This window comes from Diadema setosum, chromosome 10, assembly GCF_964275005.1.
Source record: "Diadema setosum chromosome 10, eeDiaSeto1, whole genome shotgun sequence".
Classification (NCBI taxonomy): domain Eukaryota; kingdom Metazoa; phylum Echinodermata; class Echinoidea; order Diadematoida; family Diadematidae; genus Diadema; species Diadema setosum.
In genome coordinates, this window is record NC_092694.1 from 20,340,190 (window position 1) to 20,362,364 (window position 22,175).

The 22,175-nt window shown below is 39.3% G+C and overlaps 1 protein-coding gene across 1 annotated transcript in view; it reads right to left on the reverse strand.

Annotated features, from left to right (window-relative positions):
- Positions 1 to 21,205, reverse strand: part of LOC140233605 (deoxyribonuclease TATDN1-like) — a 39,518-nt gene extending 18,313 nt beyond the window's left edge. Inside the window, 7 exon segments of the mRNA XM_072313704.1 lie at positions 725 to 767; positions 2,236 to 2,385; positions 6,165 to 6,228; positions 8,902 to 8,951; positions 10,201 to 10,245; positions 11,641 to 11,661; positions 21,155 to 21,205. Of these exon segments, the coding sequence (XP_072169805.1) occupies positions 725 to 767; positions 2,236 to 2,385; positions 6,165 to 6,228; positions 8,902 to 8,951; positions 10,201 to 10,245; positions 11,641 to 11,661; positions 21,155 to 21,194 (413 nt within the window). The 5' untranslated portion in view covers positions 21,195 to 21,205.
- Between the last annotated feature and the right edge of the window lie 970 nt (positions 21,206 to 22,175).

The window sequence follows — 22,175 nt, forward strand, 5'->3', positions numbered from 1 at the left end:
TTTCCTACATCCTAGTAATGAATTAAGATGGTATTTCATTCACCTGCTCCCTCCATTAAGTTCCATAGGCAGGAATTCATTTAAATTTTGCTAGGCAGGGCAAGCCTCCATTAAGCTTTGTGGTTGTTAAAGGCAACTTTTGTGAACAAAGCATGCATAAATCTGAATAAATTACAGAACCGGTCTATTGAGAAATTGTTATATAATACCAACTTTATCATACCAACACTGGAGTGCATTCTAGGAATGTCAATTACTCTATGCATGGTTGACCAATTCATGTATGATGCATGATAGGGTGTAAGCATATGTTCCCAATGCATAAGATATTCCTCACGAAGCTTTGTGATATGATCACTTCTTGCCTTGCTTTCACTTTAGTCATTATTAGAAAGTATTGTCTTCACAAGGAATAATCATGTCTATCACAGACACACAATACTCTCAGGATCAAATTTTGTACAGTGGCTTCTCTGACATGGAGCTAATGCAGGAGACACACACAAGAGCAGAGAGTGTTACAAAACAATTTTTGAATGTGCAGCCATTAAAACAAAGGCCTGATAGACTGATAGCATTGCATGAACAACTGTTGAATGTTGCAAATTTCATCTCATTGCAATGCTGCCTGAGTACCAATTTTTACCATTTACATGAGTGTTTTTTCTTAATAGTGCATGAGGAGCTAGCACATTTACAATGACATGCACAGCAAGATGCTTACTTTAGTTGAACATCTTTTGGGCAGAAATGTAATCTGTCATAATCTGAAAGAAGAAAAAAATGGATAAGACAAACCAGGGAGGTGTTAAAGAGGAGTGGAATCTCTATCCAATGTGTGTAAATTATTGCATAGGTTCTACAGCATGACAACTACATGTACCATATGCTTAGGATTCCACTGGCTTTGATGTTCCATGCTCCAAACCGCTCTTCCCTAGAGTTTTGATAATCATGGAGATCTAATAACAGATTCTTGATTTCAAAATTTTTAAGCTGTATTTCAAACAGAAATGCTGAAATACTGCCCTGGGTGGAGCGTTTTGGTTATATCTCACGAAACAAACCCTTTCAGTTTTTCTGCAAATCTTCTTGTTATCGATACCCTAGGACTGAAAAAAAAAATGGACATTAGTATCTCATTAAAAGTTAGCATTTAGCTATCTTGCGCACATTTGTGCATACTTGTTTGCCAGGTTTAGTACCTAAATGTGAAATCTTTCAGATTGAATAATTGGCTAATGCATGTTTTTGCATGTTTAATGTTTTGCAGTACAACTGATCTTTGTTCGCGTGTCATGCTCTCTACAAACTCATTGCTGCCAAAAATATTGAAAGGGACAGCAAACATCTGCTTGCGGGGTTTGTTGTGAATGAGGAATGATGCATACTTTCGTAGAAATGCTGTCTTTTTGTCGAAACAATTCATTAACACCTGCAACAGGGCGCATAACTTCTTGGCAGCACAGAGCATGGGTACAAAGGAGAGATTCTTTGCCCCCCCCCCCCATAGATTTGACGCCCCTGATCATCCCTGGGTATGCCCATAGATGTATCCTGACTGAGTCATTGGAGTCATCATCGTTTCAGGAATGATTCAGGAAATGGAGGGGGGTTCAATTATGGCGGTATAGTTTTTGTTATTGTTGTTTGTTTTCGTACATAATTTGCAGATGGTCCCGAGTTGCTAGTGTCATAGCATGTTTAAATGTAGGCCTATACTATTTGACGTTGTCAACATCTAGACCTAACCTTATGTCGATATTACTTTCTTCACGAGCGAGCGCTTAAGAAAATCATGTATACATTTTCCTACAAGATAGAATACTGTTCAGCTCTGTTACCTGTCTGAAGGCGGGCGTACGTACACCATGCAATATGCCAAAATTGATACAATCACATTTCTGCTTCCCCCATTTTTTTTCCTCAAATTTCAGGGGGGATGATTGTACAGGCCATCCCCCCATCCCCCCCCCCCCCCCCCCCCCCGATTTACGCCCATGGTTCCATGGAACCATGTGGAGTTGATTTCTTTTCATTCGATACTATGAGCGGTATAAAATAAAGTTTGACAGCATCAGGTAGAGTAATGAAGTGTCATTCTGATTTGGGATACAGACAAAGGAGATTAACACATCAAACTACATGAGCTACCTACATACCCCTCACATATACTTTCATCCACATTCTCAGATCTTGTATAAGATGATAAAGATTCATGCATATATCACTTACCTAACCCACATTCCCCAACTGCTACTACCTTCTGTCTATTGTTTTGTATTAAGTCAAGAAGGTCTTGTAGGTAACTATCAGGGCCTGAAGAGTGTTTGTCAAACTCTGAGCATCGTGTTGGGTGACAACCAGCAGTGCTGAACAACATGTCTGTAGAGCAATGAAAAATATGCATAAGATTCAAAGAGAACCACTGTAAAAGGTGGATATTTTTGTGCATGTCGCCTGACGAGCAACTAGCGTGAAAATAAAAGCATGCAAATATTTTTGCTTGCTATTTCTAATTCTACTTCATACTTTGATTCCGCAGGACTAACTAGAAATGTCGCTATGGCGACTGGTATGCCTCTGCCATGAGGCATGCTCTTCCTTATAGGTCTATAGTACGTCTTCACAATGTGTGACATACAAATTGGCAAAATATTAAAATGACATGTTTGTCATGAATGTGTTGAGTGTTCACTTTCCTTGAAGTGGGTTTAATTGGATTAATGGCTACATTGTCTAAGAGAGCAGGTATTTGGGGATTTGAGGATTTTTACTGGACCTTTGACCCTTTCATGACTTTATAAATGCTCTGAATAATTTCCAAGGCATGGAGAAAAGTGTAATTTCAGAATTAAATAGTAAAATGTCAGCATTTTAATAAAGGCATTGTTTACCATTTGCAGATGTAACAAAAGCCTACCTTTAGTGCTTCAAAATGGTTCTAAAATGTTAGTTAGGGATAGAAACAACCAGTATAAAAAAGTTAATCAGAGTAATCAATGCTAAGTATTGTTGAATATATGGAAAATGTAGCATAAGACTGATTCTAGACAAAACCGTCTACAGTTATGGTTAAGTGATATCTCCTTAAATTTTAGGCTTTATTGCAAATTTTGATATGGTAGGATGTTTGTGATGTACAACTGACCTACACATACGTATGCATCAAATATGATAACTCATTTTTTTTTTTTAAATCACTGCTCCCAATGGTAAGCAGTACCTTTAACCCTTGACCTTTGACCTCACAACCCTAAAATTCCCAAGAGAATCACTGTCAGGCAGTACACGTATAAATATGTACTCTGAAGTTTCATGATGATACCTTGAGCCACTTATAATTTTAGTGGCTCCAGGATTTGGAGGAAGAAGTAAAATTATGCATTGTCACTTGATCTTTAACCTTTTGACCTTTGACTTTTTGGAGAAAAAAAATCCTTCAGGCATTGCTTATAGATATAAGGGAAATAAAGAAATTTTGACTTGCCCTTGACCTTTGACCCCATGACCCACAAATTCCCAAGATAATCACTACTAGTCACTACATGCATATGTACTGAGTTCCATGAATGTATATATATTTTGAACAATTTTCGAGATATAGTGACAAAAGTTGATTAGCAGAACTTCACCTACCCATACATTTTATATACATGCCAACTTTCATTACGATACGTCAAATGGCTTTTTAGTTATGTTGTCCACAAAATTGATTATGGACGTAAGGACGGATGGTCAACCGGACAACATAATGCCTCCTCCTCCACTTCGTGGCGGAGGCATAAAAACATGCCAAATTCACCTTACCCAGCCAAACCTGAAATTGTTTAAAGGGGATGGCCAGTAACTGATCAGTGGGAATCAGTGGGAATGCTGGGGGATGATTGTTCCAATCCTTGTGGGATTTATTTAAGAGTACATTATATACTTTATTGTTGTGTGAAAATTATTTGCTTCAGAATGGTCTCATATTCAAGTAAAGTGCAGTTTAATGTTTCCATGTTAGCATGCCTGTAAGGTGACGGGCAATCGTTAATGGCCAGTTAACGAAATAGACAAATGAAATAGAACAGTTTGCAGAAATAGAAATCTACAGATGTTTTCTTCACTTTTAAAGGGGAATGAACCCAAATATACATTTGTGGATTGTCTGAATGCAACAATGCCAATATTAGTTCAACACAATACAGAAGTTTGAAGAAAAGGAAAATCCCCCAAATCAGTTGAAAGTTATGAATTTTCAAAGTTTTGGTGCAGTCATTGCAGGATGAGAAGACCATTCCAGCTTGTGAAATTATGTTTTTAAAGTAGAAATGTCGCTATGGTGACTGGTATGCCTCCGCCATAAAGGGTGATTCTCCTAATTATATAGTATATACATTATGAAATGGGTACATATATATATAGGTCTATAGTACATCTTGACAATGTGTGGTGACAATTTCACATAATTGGCAAAACATCAAAATGACATGTTTGTCCCAAATATGTAAAATGTTCACTTTCCTCGAACTAGGTCTATTTGGATGAATGGCTATATTTTCTAAGAGAGCATGTATTTAGGGATTTGCGGACTTTAACTTGATTTTTGACCCTTTTATACAGTAAGATTAAGCATTGAGTAATTGTCAAGTTATGGGGGAAAAGTATAATTTCTGTTATAAATAGTAAATTGTAAGCATTTTAATCTGGCCTTTGACCCTTGACCTTTGACCTTAAAATTCCCAAAAGAATCACTGTCAGGCAGAACATCCATAAATATGTAAGTAAGTTTCATGATGATACCTTAAGCCACTTCTGAGATATGGAGGAAAAAGTTAAATTCAGCACTTTCATTTGATCTTTGACCTTTGAGCAAAAAAAAAAAAAAAACTTCCCAGAGAATCTCTATTGGGTAATACATGTATACACCAAGCTATAGTACATGCATTACATACATATCAGGGAAAATGTGAAATTTTAAAGAATTGACCTTGACCTTTTTCCTCTGACCTTTGACCCATGATCCAAAAATTCCCTATATAATCACTGCCAGTCATTACGTCCATGCATACGTAGTATGTTTCATGAAGATACCTTGAACGATTTTCAGAGATATGCAGAAAAAAAGTGAAATTTTAACATTTACACTTTTGACCTTTGACCCCTTGACCTTTGACCTCGTGACCCGAAACTCTAGCCAGATAATTTTTATTGAGTCCTTCATGTACACATTAAGTATCAAGAAAATACCTTCAGTATTTGCATAGATATGGGGGAATAGTAAAATTATAAGCATTTGACCTTGACCTTTGACATTGAGCATGTGCACCCAAAAGTTGATAGGCATAACTTCATCCACTCATGCATATATACATGCCAAGTTTCATTAGGATACCTCAAATGGTTTATAGTAATGCTGTCCACAAAATTCATTACAGACGGATGGACGGACAGAAGGACGGAAGGACAGACGGAAGGATGGACAACCCGAAAACATAATGCCTCTGGCACCACTTCCTGGCGGAGGCATAAAAACGACATACAGAAAGTACAAAGAGAATTTCACATAATTTATTGTGTGTGTGTGTGTGTGTGTGTGTGGTTTTTTTTTAATGAAAAGTACATATGTATACTTACATTCCCTTGAATTGCTACTGACATGTGGTAAAGGTTATATCATTTCCCCACCTTTCAATATGATAGCAAAAAGAAAAAACTTGAATTTTCTCTAAATGTTCTTTATATAATTTTTCATAAGTGATGTCAATAAGTGTTGTAGTCTTCTCATCCAGTGATGGCTCTACCAAAACTTTATAAATTCATAACTTTTCCATGGATGTGTTTTACTGACATTGCTACTGTCCCTAAATTCAATATATATTTGGATTTCATACTCATTTTAGAGTAAATTTTGAATGACTCATACCTCAAGATATCTTCAATGTGTGACAAAGAGTTACTCAGTACCCAAAATATTAATATGGCATACACAATGACCTGTGAGGATAGGACACACATTGAGAATATCATAATTAAGATACAAGTTTTTGCAAGTTTACTCTTAGAAGTGAAGAGAAGTTCTCTAGAGTTCTCACAAGTCATTGTGTACATCATCTTTATATTTTGAATGCAGGATCACTCAGCTAATGAACTGAACACAGACACTGTCCTCTACTTACCATTTGACTTTGCTAGTTCCAGTGCTTCTTTGCTGTCTCCCAGTGATCCCCCAGTGACCATCATCTGCATATTGCACAGTAAAGTCAAAGGTGTATGGATAACCCCACTGCCGCTTAATCAGCACAGACACCTACAGCTGTAAGCAATAACCCTGGCCCTAATGTGTGTCATATTATGGTCATTCATCTACTTTCACTTTCTACTTGCAATATCGCTAACTATCCTCACTACTGACATATCTGCTTGTACCATCACTAAAACACTGTCTACATTCAGCACATCAAAATCCCATTGTTGAGGCCATATTTGCTTTTAATATTTATGCTTGAACATTTCTTGTCACACATTTGTACTTTTAAGTCACATGGGTTTCAAAACAAATAAATGTAACACACAAGGTCAAAAACAAGGCAAGTGCCAAAATGTGTCTCGCCCAGTCGCGTAGACGAGATCAATGTTTTTCTAACTCCCGGAAGTTCATAGACCCCGCATATGACCTTTGACCTTGGGGTGACCTTCAACTCCCAAGGGACATTTACCAGCCAAGTTTGGTTATGAACAGACATATTGATCAAAAGTTATGAGCCATATTCGAAATGCGCCATAAAAAACTTAACATTGGGCCCTAAAAGTTTGTTGACCCCTGTCTGTGACCTTTGACCTTGTGATGACCTTCAACTCCCCAAGTGACATCTACCATCCAAGTCTGGTCACAAACGGACAAAGGGATCAAAAGTTATGAGCCATAATCGAAACACGCCATAAAAACTTAACATTGGGCCCTAAAAGTTTGTTGACCCCTGTCTGCGACCTTTGACCTTGTAATGAACTTCAACTCCCCAGGACATCTACCATCCAAGTTTGGTCACAAATGGACATACATTTGTAGGGATCAAAAGTTATGAGCCATAATCGAAATGCGTCATAAAAACTTAACATTGGGCCCTAAAAGTTTGTTTACCCCTGTCTGTGACCTTTGACCTTGTGGTGACTTTCAACTCCTTAAGGGACATCTACCATCCAAGTTTGGTCACAAACGGACGTAGGGATCAAAAGTTATGAACCATAATCAAAATGCGCCATAAAAACTTAACATTGGGCCCTAAATTTCATTGACCCCTGCCTTCAGGTGACCTTCATGTTTGGTAAAATGTGTAACTTTGTATTACCACTCTTCCCTCCAAGTTTGATTGAAATTGAAGTACTCAGCAAAGAGTTATTCAAGTTTTTGTAGCGTTACGGACGGACAAATGGTATGTGTTCACTCCGTATGTCACGCAGTTTCCGAGAGGAACTTATAATGCGTTATTGTAATACAATAATCTGAATTTAGTTAAGGTTCATTTTATTGTTCCGAGGATTCTTTATTACAAAACACACAGATTCTGATTCACCTAAATGTCCGTTAGTCCGGAAAGGAAATAGGGTTTGTTATTACAAATATTTTGGCATTATTCCAAAGGTTTGTTATGAATAACAGATTCGTTAATCCAACAATGAAATATGGTTGTTATTACGACGGTTCGTTAGTCCGAAAATGATACGAATTCCAAACGTTTGTTAATCGGAACATTAAAAAAACAAGTTTCGTCAATCCAAAAGTGAAAAAGATGAGTCCACTAACAAACTTAGGAATTACAAACCTTATAATCGTCTTAAGATGACCAAACCTTCAAAATAACTAACCTTTCTCATTTTTTTTATTTTTTTTTTATTAATAAACCTTCTTAGGAATAACGAACCTTATTCTATTTTCAAATTCAAAAAAACCCTTCGGAACAACGAACTTTTGGAATAGTGAACCTTTCTCATTTTTTTTTCTTTTTTGTTTTGTTTTTTTGATTACAAACCTTCGGATTCCGATCAACAAACCTTTGGAAAACGAACAATATATCTCCATCTAAATTATGAACTTTCGGAATAATGAATCTTCGGAAGAGTGAAGCTTCAGATGAACAAACCTTCGGAATCCCGGGAATGGCGAAACTTCGAAATAAGGAGCCTTTGGAGTAACAAACTTTAGTCAGAAACGAACCTTTGGAATAGCGAACTGTAACCGAATCCTAAACCATAATTTTCTATACATGTGTGACAATACAAACAACTTTATGCTCTCTTTTAAATGTAATATTTTTAAAAACGAAATAAAAAGGTACCATCCCATTTCACATAGCTTTCCAGTGAATGATGAGTTTTCAACAAACAGAATAAGATATATGCGTGGTTTCCTTGTTTTCGTTATATATTGTATTTGTTCGGTTATAACGAAATTTCGTTATAACGAAAGAAAACTGCCGGTACCGAGCATTTCGTTATAACGGGAGTGCACTGTACATTGCTGTTGTAGTGTTTATGCTATCACCTATGACATGGTGATGGCCTTATCACTGTGAAAGCACTTTTTCCACTTGTTATGTAATGTGAAAATATAAACAGATTGTTTATCATCATCACCACCAGCTCAAGATGACTAAGAGAAATCATCAGTTTCACTGTATTTTACCAGCCCTATAAACTGCCTACTTGCTATCTCCGATATTGAAAGGTCAAATTTTGGCTTGCATATGTTGCTCAAGTCTAAAGTCACAGCATTTCAGGAGCAGGGAATGTGAACTTTTGAATGTTATTGACTTATAATTGGATCATTTTGTGCAGGAGCTGACAGATTTCTCAGCAAGAGAGAGAATGAGAGAGAGAAAAAAAAAATAATGGGTTCATTCATGATGGAGTACCAACCTTTTTCATTCCTACATTCACAGCTCTTTGAATGACAGCTTGGAAGTCATCTGCAATGAAACAACATTCTCAAAAAGAATTGCTGACCCTCTTCTTATCATGTCTGCTGACTTACCATCTTATGCATGAACACTGTACACGCCATATATTTAGCGAGTCTAATTCTCGCGAATCAAGACTTCCTGACCATTCTGTGAGTAGTTAAATTTGCGATTGTAGAGTGAAGCACTGAAATGAGAACTGTCTATGTGGAGGCAACATTTATGTCGGGACCAAATTTAAAATTTTCATGTTTTTAAATTTGCGAATAGCATCCAACTCACAAAATTTGCAAAAAATAAAAGCCGTAAAATAAACCTCACGAAATACTCAGCGTATACAATACAATAAAGGTGTCGCAACAAATAGATTACAATGCACCAGTTTACACCTTCACAGTAGCTTGCCTCTTCTTGAAAAACAAACAAAAAACAAAAAAAACCAACCCACTACATATCCTATTTGCTGTTTATTGTGAACATGCACATCTAAAAATTTAATATCTTGAACCATTTCAATCAGTATATATCAAACAAAACACAAACTTAGAAACTTACAAATGCAAGATGCAATTTATTCACATGTATGTAATGACATTTAAGGTTGATATTATGCAACACTACAAACAAAACTAGAAAAGCACTCTGAGAGCGCAGACCTCCGCCAAGCAGCTACTTTCCACCGATGATCTTACTCTTCCCAAAGAGATTTTTCTCCTCTCTACCAATGGAGAAAAGCTCTTTGGGCTCTTCCACAGAAATCAGTGATTTCCACCCATAGGTATACACGCTGAACAAATTGCCCGATTTCCCAATATAGAAGCCTTTGTTACGTCATAAACCCTCAGCTGCACAGTGTACCTCGCCCTAGCAGAAAGTGGAGCACGCGCTTTAGTGCGCGTATGAAAACCTAAAAAATACGCAGCTTTAACTCCCAAGTTCTTTGACCCTACCTGTAGAAATATCAAAAATCCTTCATAAATTCCCACAAAATTCTCGGATCACTACCAAAATTTAATCATCTGTTACTTGTGTCATTCTCAACCTTTCCTGCAAGTTTCATCCAAATCCGTTAATTACTTTTTGAGTTATTTTGCACACGGACAAACTAACAAACAAACAAACAAACAAACCAACGTTAACGAAAACATAACCTCCTCCCTTGGCGGAGGTAATTAATTGACTACTGAAGTAAAGGATGAAGCATTCTAGAACTCTTCTTTTCCCACATGCCACTACTTTTTTTTTTTCTTTAACTCACCTTCATGTTTCTGTGAATGATGGTATAATCCTCTGAACATTCCATCTGTTGCAGAAAAAAAAAAATCATGATACTGAATAATAAAACAGCATGTTTTCCGGGTAGAAATTATTTAACACTGAGGTTCCTGAGGGATATCAGTCTTTAATTTCCAAAATTACATCAATATTAGATCTAATGGCCAAGATGACTTGAATATCACTTTATATGCTGTCCAACCAGCCTCACAATCAACGAGCATTTGAATGAATGTCAATTACTAACAGATCCATATTCTTAATACATGCTTTGTAAAACAATAATTTAAATTGAACTCTTGGATTCTTTAGTCTATGAAACAAACCTATGACATGCAGATATATATTGCACAGTATGCAGCGACTGGTTTTTTACCCCTAGTATACCCTGGGTACACAAGATACAAATGACATAAGCTTTGATACAAGTTAGCATCTATGTACCAAGCTGGGTCATCTTTGCTCAACTCATCCAAACAAGGAAAAGATAGATGCAGGAACTTTTCAGTTTGCACATATATCAATGGTGTATAGATGCCAAGTCTAATCTAAACTGGATGTCAATACGCCTGTTTTTCTTTTCTTTTTTTATTTTTAATTCAACAACACAAGGTTGATAAACATTGTGTTGTTGTTCCTTCAGTTTTAACATCCACATGGAAATGGGCGTGGGTTAACTTATTGGTGATAGAGCCAAGGTATCATTTATGAAGAATGTCAGCATACTGTAGCTGGTCATTGTAAGCCTGTCAATATATTATTTTACCTACAAGACTCGAAGCTGAATTTGCTGTCTGTTTATATTGAAAGTCTTTGTGGAGAAAGACCAAATGCAATTGAAGACCACTCTAGGAGCTCACAACATCAACAATTCATGTCATACCATCCAACAACTATATGTCACAATTTCACCATCAACTAATGAATGACAAATGAATGTATGACCTCTATGTAATTGCATACAGACGTGACATGTCGAAATTGTCCATATTTCCTCAACTTAAATAAAAATTTATATTCACCCAAGTTAACAGAATTTCTCTGGTCCTACATGTATGCCAACTTAAGTAAGGAATACTGTTTGTGTATGCACAAAAATCTGTTTATCAAACCCCCTGTTGTTGTTGCTTTTTTTTCCAACAGAATTTAAACCCCCCCCCCCAAAAAAAAAAAAAAAAATCACATCATGAATTTTTAACACATTGGAACATCAATAGGAAGGTTTTGCTGTTTTTTTATAATTTGCATTCATAGCCTCACTGCCATGTTTCCTCCAGCTTTAAAGACTAAAATGCATCAATGAAGCCAATCCACAATCACGCTTCTTCTTTACCTCCTTAAATTTAATAATTCAATCTAATCTTTTTCTTTTCTATTGACACAAATAACCAAAACAAAAGCTTATAGAAGCTGGGGTGCTTACCTGTCAGGTTGGCTCCTATATCTGTAAAGGAGAGGGAGAGAGAGGGAGAGAAGAGACTTTCACTAGCCTGACATTAGCATATAGCACACAGGATTATGAAAAGCAAATACCAACAGATGCTGAGTGATTCCAACAGAACATTCTTTTTTCATTTCTTTCATTTTGGTTACCATAAATTCCATATGCATTGGCTATGGAACCAGAGGGTGGGGGCAGGGGACTGCAGTCCTCAGCACTTTTGGCAAACCTCCCCCCTCCCTCCAGCCCCAAACTAAATCTTAACCCGTTGAGGATGACTCAGGCAGGTGTCTATGGGAAATGCATGTTATAGGAAAATCAGTCCATCCTCAATGGATACAGTACTCTTCCCTCAAGCGGGAACTCTGCTTTAGGGCAATTCCACGATAAAGTGGACATGACCATCAAATTTAAAAAAAAGTCAAATCTCATTCATTTTGGTATCAAATGAAAGCTTAAGGACTGAATTTTTCATATTTGACCATCTTGTTAAAAAATTACATAATTAACTTTGCTAAATATGTGCATAAAATCAGCATGATTAAATTTGACATAAATATCTGAAAAATATAATGAAGTTAAATGGATGTAGCATGAGAAAATGAAAAAGGAGGTAAAAACTTTGCCTTTGTTTTCAAAGTTTAAGGGTTAAACATTCATTACCAAATCCAATTTTTCTTTCTTTCTTTTGTTTTCAAAGTTGCTTATGATGATATGCATAGATACACATTAAAAATTGTTCTCAAGTGTTACATTTTGATTATTATTCATATTTGATGAGTGAAATTATACTCCAAAGTGTCACGATGTTATCGTGGAATTGCCCTTTAAAGGAAACCTCCGGATGATTTTCAGACTTTTACATTTGAACAAGCATTTATAAATTAGTTACTGAGAACAGAGTTTTGGAATTTATAGTGATTGGAATGAAGAATAAGAATGTTTTCCAAATTTATAACAAAATGCAATTAACAAGGATGATGACATGGCAGCTTCACCATAAGAATGCACGAGTTGGGGCTCAAGGAAGCGTTGTATGTGTAGATTAGACACAGGTGAACTTGTTACGCAAACTGTATTGTAATGGAATTACACTGAGCTACATTTCTGAAATATATGTGAGCCTCCTGTGTCATCATTGTTCAGTGTAATTTGTTTCAGGTTCTTCAAAGTATTGGTTTCTCTTCTGAAGGACCACAATAAATTCTACAAATCTATACATGGAGCTGTTGATTTATGTACTACATGATGTGAAATTATGAAAATTGTCTGGAATGCCCCTTTAACTGAAGTGAAAAACAGTTTCTGGTGTGTGTTATTTATGGGATAAATGGGTAGGAATTTTCCAGATCAACCCAATCTATTTCCATGGTTTCCTGCAGAAAGCCTTTAGAATTTGTTTAAATATAAATTATGAAGAAACTGTGGGGTGCTGAAAGTCAGTAGAGATCTTATGTTGATGGTTTAACATGTTAAATGTGCAGTGTACAAACGGCTAGCTGTACGACCCACACAAAACACATTTTTGCATGCTGTGTACGTAACCTAGCTTGCATCAGCGCTACACACACTACCCAACATACTAACACACACACAGTGACACTAATCACTATACATGTGATTTGAGCTATGGGTAGCTCTTAGCTCTTGAGGAAAATTGAGAATAAACTAACTCAATCATCACTCTAACCTTCAGGCCACTGATTGAAAAAAATAAACACATAACAAACATACGGTTGCCACAAAACACATCGCGAGACAGCAGAATTCATTGCAGCATTTGGCTGCAATATGCATACAATGTAAATACACTGTAGGAATCTAACACTGTAGGAATCTAATTAGTTTCAAAGAGACAGATGATATTTGGAAGCGTGAATGTGGCTTAATGAGGACTCGGGGGCTGCAAGCAGATTGTTTGAAAAATTAAACTGCAGACACCTAAACTAAGGCTGTTGTGTGTGACTTCACATGAGCTGTGGTTGTAAGTGACATCATACCATGCTGTGCATCTGATGCAGAGAGGTGTGTGATTAGTAGACCCCTCTATGTGGTATTTGTAATTGTATTGTGAATGAATGAACATGCTTTCTTGTCAATCGGGTACACCCCTTAACTCTTTGGCCCAAATTCACAAAGGTGGTACAAATGAAACCATGGTTTAAGGACGTTCCTCGGTTAAAGTGAAGTCCATTTTTTTCAAACTTTCCATACCGTAACACTGACCCATCCGAAGCCCAAATATGTAAATAAAACCACAGGTTCATGTGCTTGTTTTTCTTCTACGGGACTTTGAAGAATATGACAATCAGCTGTCCAGTTCCAAAATGATAGCGTTACAGGATCAAGACCATGATTGGCAACAAAATCTGCAATGACAAACTTAAATCCCCATAATTCTTTCAAAATCCATGTTATTTTCTCCAAATTTGCAAGAATTGCAGAGAAAGGTAGCCAAAACGAGGAAAAGGTATTAAAGTTAGGGTTTACACTCTCATTCTTCAGCAAGCAGTGCCCTCACGCGGCAGAAAACACGGAAATCTCTCAAATCCTTATCAGGGATGTTTTCTGTTAGGGGTGAGCTAGAGGACAAGGTTCATAAAATCTCCTAGGGTTAGGGTTAGGGTCAGGGTTAGTGTTAAGGTAATGTTGATCCCAGAGTCCTAAGGTAAGCGGACCCCGGTGTCCTAGAGTGACGCGAACCCGTAGTCCTAGGGTTAGGGTCAGGGTTAGTGTTAGGGTAACGTTGACCCCGGTATCCTAGGGTGACGCGGACCCCAGTGTCCTAGGGTGACGGGAACCCCGGTGTCCTAGGGTTAGGGTCAGGGTTAGTGTTAGGTTAACGTTGACCCCGGTATCCTAGGGTGACGCGGACCCCGGTGTCCTAGGGTGACGCGAACCCCGGTGTCCTAGGGTGACGCGAACCCCAGTGTCCTAGGGTGACGCGGACCCTGGTGTCCTAGGGTGACACGGACTCCCGAGTTAAATATGCGATACCACGTGATATAGAATCTTATCCACCTATAGATGTCTAAACCTTCTATGGCTTTCATTTTATGCATATGGCACTTCAATTGCCCGAAAAACAGTGAAAAATAGAAGAAGTCTGAGGTCGGTTTGTACTGGGGTGAAACTTCAATTGCCGAGACTGCACGTATCATGCAAAGCAATACAAGGCAGACGACTCGGAAGAAAGTCAGAGCCTTTTGAAAGCTCTGAAGAAAGTATGTAAGTAGCGCCATTTACGACAAGCATAGTACGGTTGATGCATTGTATATTTGTCACAAATTACCTCTGCCTCGCAACTCACCGTGCAGCACGATCATGAGCGCACTGGGCTTGGATACTCATGATAGTGAGTTCGAGCCCCAGAGCCGTCAGTAAGTTTCATTTAAATGTTTTCTCCATCTATTATGTCATGTTTATCATTCGTTCATGTAGGAAGTCCACTGGAGATGGCGATCGTCAATTGGAGACACAGAAAGAACGAAGAAGGAGAAAGGGGAAAGAGAGGGAAGAGAGAGAATAAGGGAGACATGTGAGAGGAGAGAAAACATTTTTTCAACGTTTTTTTTTCTTTTTTTCTAATGACCCCCCCAAAATACCATGCCCCATTTTTTACTCAACCCCCATCAAAATATCGCCCTCTCTTAGAATGTGAACCTAGAGCTGTTATCACACAATTCTTGTGGGGGGTACATATCGAACACTGAGCAGGGGGTACATACACGTATGGAATTCTTTCCTATAATTTTTTTTTGTTGAAGGGATACTGTATACGCCATATATTTCGCGAGTCTAAATTTTCGCGAATCGGGAACTCCCAACAATTTCGCGAGTGGTTAAATTCGCAATTGTGAAGTCCTGTACTGAATGGAGAAGTGTACACTCGTACATGTACGTCACATTCACATCGGGATCATATGACAGAGTCAATATTTTTGCGAATAGCACCTGACTCGCAAAATTCGCGAAAATAAAAACCTCGCGAAATATTCGGCATATGCAGTATTGAACACAGTCCCTGGCATAAATTTTTGTTCAGTGCGCTTGCGGTATTTGGGCCCCTGGCGAGGTGCGGGCACGTGCACCTCACTATATACACTAGCCCGACTAACTATACACAGCCCAGTCGCTGTACGTAGATACGTAGCGACAGGGCTGTACAGGCGGGATCACCAACCACGAAGAGAGCTCAGTGATCGGATTCCGATCACTTTGAATTTTGATACTTAGATCATTTTTGTCACCTCAAACTCATCTAATACAATCTTCAATAATGAGACTCTATATCTATGCTATCAGTATTCAAATTTACGTTATGAAACTTGCCGAAATTGATGATTATATCCAGCATGTCAAAACGGTACATCATCTTTCACGCCAGGCCAATTTTGATATCGGGAGGTCACGTGATGTGAATGCCCTTTCAAAAGGTTGCGCTGTCGACCGTGCTGCTACACTCAAGCAGCGCACACACGCATAAGATCTCTCCACAGCAGACGACAATGGGCAGTACGCCATATGATATAGGTTCTGTAATACGTTCTCAATGCACACGCCGCGCTCGCTGAAGGCGCCATTTTGAATTCTGCAACGATGAACCCCGACGGTCAAGAATTGCGCCAGAAATTGTCATTTTTTTGTTCCACGGACTTATCGCAAGGGCTCTCTATGGACCCGGTGTGGCGAACAATGCTTCTGTTCTGTACACGTACATACAAGCATGCATTTAACGCTAACGTGAATAACGTATTCTGTTTTTAGAAGAAAAGTATACATTTTCATAAGTTTTGTAGTTGTGTTGAGGTACCCCACTTTGAAGCTGCATGCCTCGCCTGTCAGACACTGTTTTCGCACAGCGTAATAACAGGGCTATAGCCCGACCAGACGCTAACGTACAGCGACTGGGCTGCGTAGTGTGTGTTTACACGTGTAATTTACACACGTCAGCTCAGATCACCATGATCACCCTGGCCTTGATTACTAACGTTAGATTTCTAACGAGTTAGAGCTGGGCGTTAGAGGAGGTACCTGCTGCAGCTTACACCTGTCTGCTTCTTTGCAACTTACTTACTTAGTATTTGCTAAACGTTAGAGTCTGACCATTCAGGGCTCGACCTTAGTGGGAGCCCGGGGACCATTGGCTCCCCAGAATCGCTACGGGCTCCCTAGAAATGTATGAAAAAAGCCCGGCTGGCTCCTCAAGTTTTTTTTTGCCGTATAGCCTCACCTTTCAACACAGAATTTAGTTTATGTACCGTACACACTCACACTATCATTTAATTGACGAGCGCGAGCGGCCCCGGCGCGCGCAGCGAGCCCTGACGCCCGAATTAAGTTATTATCCCTGCAATTGCAATATGGACTATGCGCACACGCAATTCGCTGCTTGCGTACTGTGTACACCGAACGGAACTTCGCGCGCCTGAATCCCTGTCGCCTACGGACCCTGGATGTTTACATCGATCGCCGTGGTATCCCTATGTGTGTGGCCGGCTGGGGAGCGTGAGTAAGCCACATACTGTAGCCAGCTGAAACAGTTAGTACCTTATTTCGATTTGAGTCGGGGTAGAAGCGCTCCGTTGTGCAATATCTGCTTCTTTTTCTCTACTTCTTCCGCTTTTCCCTTGCCTCCCAAGTACGAAATGATTTTTAGAGTGTTGTGTGTGTTTTTTGTAACGTTATTGCATCATTTTTCTGCAAGGAAGAGGTGAGTTTCTGTTCGTGTATTGATGTGCACTGCAGTATGTGCAGGTGAAAAGCGTTCGAGCTTTACTTCCCGTGAGTATCGTGGAAACTCGATGTATTTCTAGGCCTATTGAAGGAGATCTCATATAACAGAATACTTATAACAAACTATTTTCCGGTCAAAATGAATTAATTTCCTTTGTTTTGTATCGTTTCTTGACGATCCCAAGGATCTCGTCGCAATACCGAGTTTCCGATGTGTATAAATTTTCGCGTAGCTTTTGGTGCTGCAAACTTTTGCTAGGGCCTTATCCTACTATTAAACATATCGTTCCATTTCTGTCGTTTCTCACACCTCGTTTGGTACGATTTCTTCCATTTTATATCACTTTATCCGTTCTCTTTATACTTTGAAATATTTAAACATAATTCTTTCAAGTGTCTCGCACTGTTATTTTCGTAACGGCGATTTCTCCGATTTGCAGCAATACTTTTTCGAATCGAAGCGACGCGTGTTGTCTTTTCTAAATATTTGTGTTGTTGGGAGGTGTTGATACGTTGTATTTGTTATTTATTTTCCTCGGTGTTTATCTCGAGGGACTATGCATGTTTCTTAATGTTGATAGGAAAAGGCTAAAATGATCTGAGTGATGTCTAATGGTGATGAAAACTACGCTGGTATAAAAAGACAGCTTACTGTGAATGCTGAGCGTACGTGCCTTTCGTTTTATTTCACTTTCCTCTTATTCTTCTTTCCCCCTTCACACTCATCTTCCCCCTCCAAAGAATGATAAAAAAAAGAAATTACATACACCTCACAACAAAAAGATCCACGATCTACCAACCTTCGTAAAGTTAAATCTAAATGTTCGATATCAGCAAAGAATAAGGGGAAAGCACGAATGACAATAAATTAGAGCGAAGAGATTGTGAAATACTGAATACATGCAGTCTCTGCGGCTCGAAGAAACTTGACACCCACCCATCTCCCCTTGTGGAAATTTCCACAAAAGCAGGTGCCACACCCAGGTGCGTGCCAGACGAAAGAATGCGCGCGCTGGAATAAACAGCGTGTAAATATCCTGGAAATATCGATCGAAGAACCAGCTCATTAGTTGAATTAAAGGAATCATTGCAAAGATATCGTGATTCTATAACCTTTCTTTTGGCGTATAGTAGGAAACATCAAACAGTCGAATATAGTGTACTTAATCGAATATCTTATGTTCCCTGAAAAATAAAAAAAGGATCGATTAATCAGTCAATTAAAAAGGCAATCACAGAAATACTTAAAAGGTCTCGTATGCCCAGACAAATTCACTACGAGTAGGTCCAATGAGATGCACTAGTCATCACCTGGTTAGACAGAAAAATCATGACAATTGACAATTTCAGTTCATGCTCATCATGGCTGCTTATTATTTTTCAAAGTTTTGGCTATCAGCTTTCGTTCGTAGGTGTTTTTCCTCATGAAAGACGTAATGACTTCTTCGTATCGAATGTAAACTGCATGTTTACCGTAAACAAGCCATTCAGCTCAGCTATGGCGCATTCGATCCATCGAACTTGCAGTAACCTCTTAGGCGCTAGGCTGGAGCACATGGCGCATTCCTTAAACTTGAAAGTGAAACCACGTGTTTGCACAGTGGCGCAACCACACACAGCGCGGCATTTTGCGATCATCGTTATAGCAGACTTTCCGATTCCAGTCAGGGTAAAATAAATTGGAATAAGTTCGGAAAATACTGATGTTTAAAATCCACTGCAATGAAAAAGCCTGAAAACAAGGCATGATTATGTTTTATAGTAAACAATAGTTGGAAACACCGAACAGAGTTTTGCATTCGCTCACACAGAAACTTTCTTGAGAAGATGAAAGTATTCCCCCTCCCCTGCTAGATAGTGGAAGCTTCCATAACCAGCCCAACAAGTTTCTGGAGGTACATACATGTGCTTGTACACATGCATTGCGAGAAAGCAATCAATCAACGCTGAACATTGCATAGTTTGGATTCTTTATCGTGCTGAAGACCAGCTCGATACTTCGGCATGTGTCGTAATTTTATGTTTAGAGTCTGTAAGCCTTATAAGTCGACGAGTTTAATTCAAAATAGCAAAAAGAGGGAGATGGAAAAAAATACGAATTCTGGTGGAAAAATACGGATTTTTTAGCTGCTGAGTACGGATTTGTGCTTCCAAAGCTTGGCAGCTCTGCTGATCAATCAACATGATTGTGGCGTGACATGAATGTTTCCAAACCTAGACCTTGCAGCTAAAAAAAGAAGAACCGAGAAAGAAAGACAATATGAACAGACCAGGGTAAGAAATTACAGAAGGGAATGGGAGAGGGACCACACAAAACACCTACACACACACACACACGCAGGTGCATGGCAGGCACAGGCACAAACACACACACACACACGCACACACACATTTTGACTGTGCTAAAAAACTGTGCTAAAAAACTAAGAACAAGGTATCTCAGGCTTGTATCTATGGAGAAATGCATGTTATATCTAAATAAAATCTTCTCCACCACACCAGTACATGTAATAGACCTCTACTGCTGATTATGACTGAGGGAAACGTGGCTCCCTAAAACTCAATTTGGCTCCCTAAAAAGGTCCCTGAGGAGCCCGGCTGGCTTCCTAGAAAAAAAAGTTAAGGTCAAGCCCTGCCATAGCCCGACCAGACGCTGTTACGCTATGCGAAAACAGCGTCTGACGTGCGCGGCATGCAGCCTCGAAGTGAGGAACCTCAACACAACTACAAAACTTAGGAAAATGTATACTTTTCTCCTTTAAACAGAATACTTTACTCACGTTAAATGCATGTTTCTATTACAGAAGAATAGTCCGCCACACTGGGTCCATGGAGACCACTTGCGATAAGTCCGTGGAACAAATAAAATTACACTTTCTGGCGCAATTCCCGACCGTCTAGCTTCGTCGTTGCAGGATTCAAAATGGCGCCTTGACTTACATTGTATGCGCATGCGTGACCGGATGTGCTCCAGAGCGAGCGCGTGTGCGTTGAAAGTGTCGAACAAACCTTGGCGTCTCCTACACAATAACCGTGGTATGGAGGCCAATGCTCGTTGCCCGACCAGACGCCAGCCGCCGCCAAGCCCAGTACAGTTTATAGCTGTATACTAGTAACCGTGCGTACGCTGCTTGAGTGTAACAGCACGGTCGACAGCGCGACCTTTTGAAAGGGCATTCACATCACGTGACCACCCGATATCTAAACTTGGCCTGGCGTGAATAATTGTGTACGGTGTGGACATGCTGGATATGATGATCAATTTCGGTAAGTTTCATTTGGTACATTTGAATACTGATAGCATCAAATGTAGAGTAAATATTGAAGAGTATACTCGATGGGTTTAATTGAGGTGACAAAAATGAACGTAAGTATCAAAAGTCAAAGCTATCGTGATACGATTACGTCGCTCTCCTAGTGGTTGGTGGTCGCGCGCGTACAGCCCTGTCGCGACGTACCATGTACAGCGACTGGGCTGTGTATAGTTAGCCCTGCCATTGCTGACGTTAGATCTAGCTTAAACCTTAATTGTGACCAGCAGCCCCATACGCATATCGTAATGGGTGGGGCTGCTGGTCGCAGTGTTCTAACGAATATCGTTAGTGCCCTATACCTCGGTGCTGCATTATTATGTGCTGCATATTTACGAATAAATTACAGGGGAGTACGAAGGAGAGAAGGAACGGGGCAATTACGGAACGCACTCCGAAGAACTTCTGATTTAAGCAGTAGAATACTAGAAAAGTATAATTTGTCATACCGATAAAACGACGTGCAGTTCCTGCCATGGGGGCTGCCATGTTTCCTCGATATCGATACTCGATCTCATCTAAATCGGATCGTTATCGGGCGGATTTAGCCTTTTACAAGGCCGCCCTCTCTCTCACTGTGGATCAAAAATGTATCCTCTGTCGTTGGTTGAAAGAGCTTCCCTTGATTAGGCCTATAGCAGGAAGGTATAGCAAGGACCTACTGATTATCAGGGCCGGCGGCACGTTTTCAAAGTGGGGGGCACTTCCGGGCTTCATGAGCTAACAAGCAAAAAAAAAAAAATAAATAAATAAAATTTAAAATGCAACTTCTGCATGGTGCCACTTTCGCACTTCCGGGGTTTAAAAAAAAAAGAAAAAGTGGGGGGCCCCAAAGTGGTGACACCTTATTCCTAAATTTGTATGGTGCAAAACAGTGGCCGCCGGCCCTCATATTTCGCCTGCCTTGATTAATGCATGTTTATCAACGATTAGGCCCTATTGGTAGTTTTGATAGTTACTATATGTATATCAGAATGTTTAGATGTTTGACACTCCAAGGAGTAGGCCCTACTATTTGAAAAAAAAAAAAAATGACGTCACTTCTGTAACTTGCAAAAGATGAAGATGTCGTAAAGCAATTCTGAAATTGTAGGCAGCTTTAGGCCCTACTCTGTGGAATGTGAATTTTAACAAAACAATTGAGACCCTAACAAAAAAGTCCTGTGGTACTCCCTGTGGTACTTGTCGGTACCACACAATGTACCACACACTTGTAATGTTACCACAGGAACTGTGTGGTACTGTACCACAGGCTTGTAGGGTACTCCCTGTAGTACTTGTCAGTACCACACAATGTACCACATAAATAAATGTTACCACAGGAACTGTGTGGTACTGTTTTACAGGCTCATGTGGTACTCCCTGTGGTACTGGTTGGTACCACACAATGTACCACACAAATATATGTTAACACAGGAACTGTGTGGTACTGTGTCACAGGCTCGTGTGGTACTCTGGGATGTACCACAG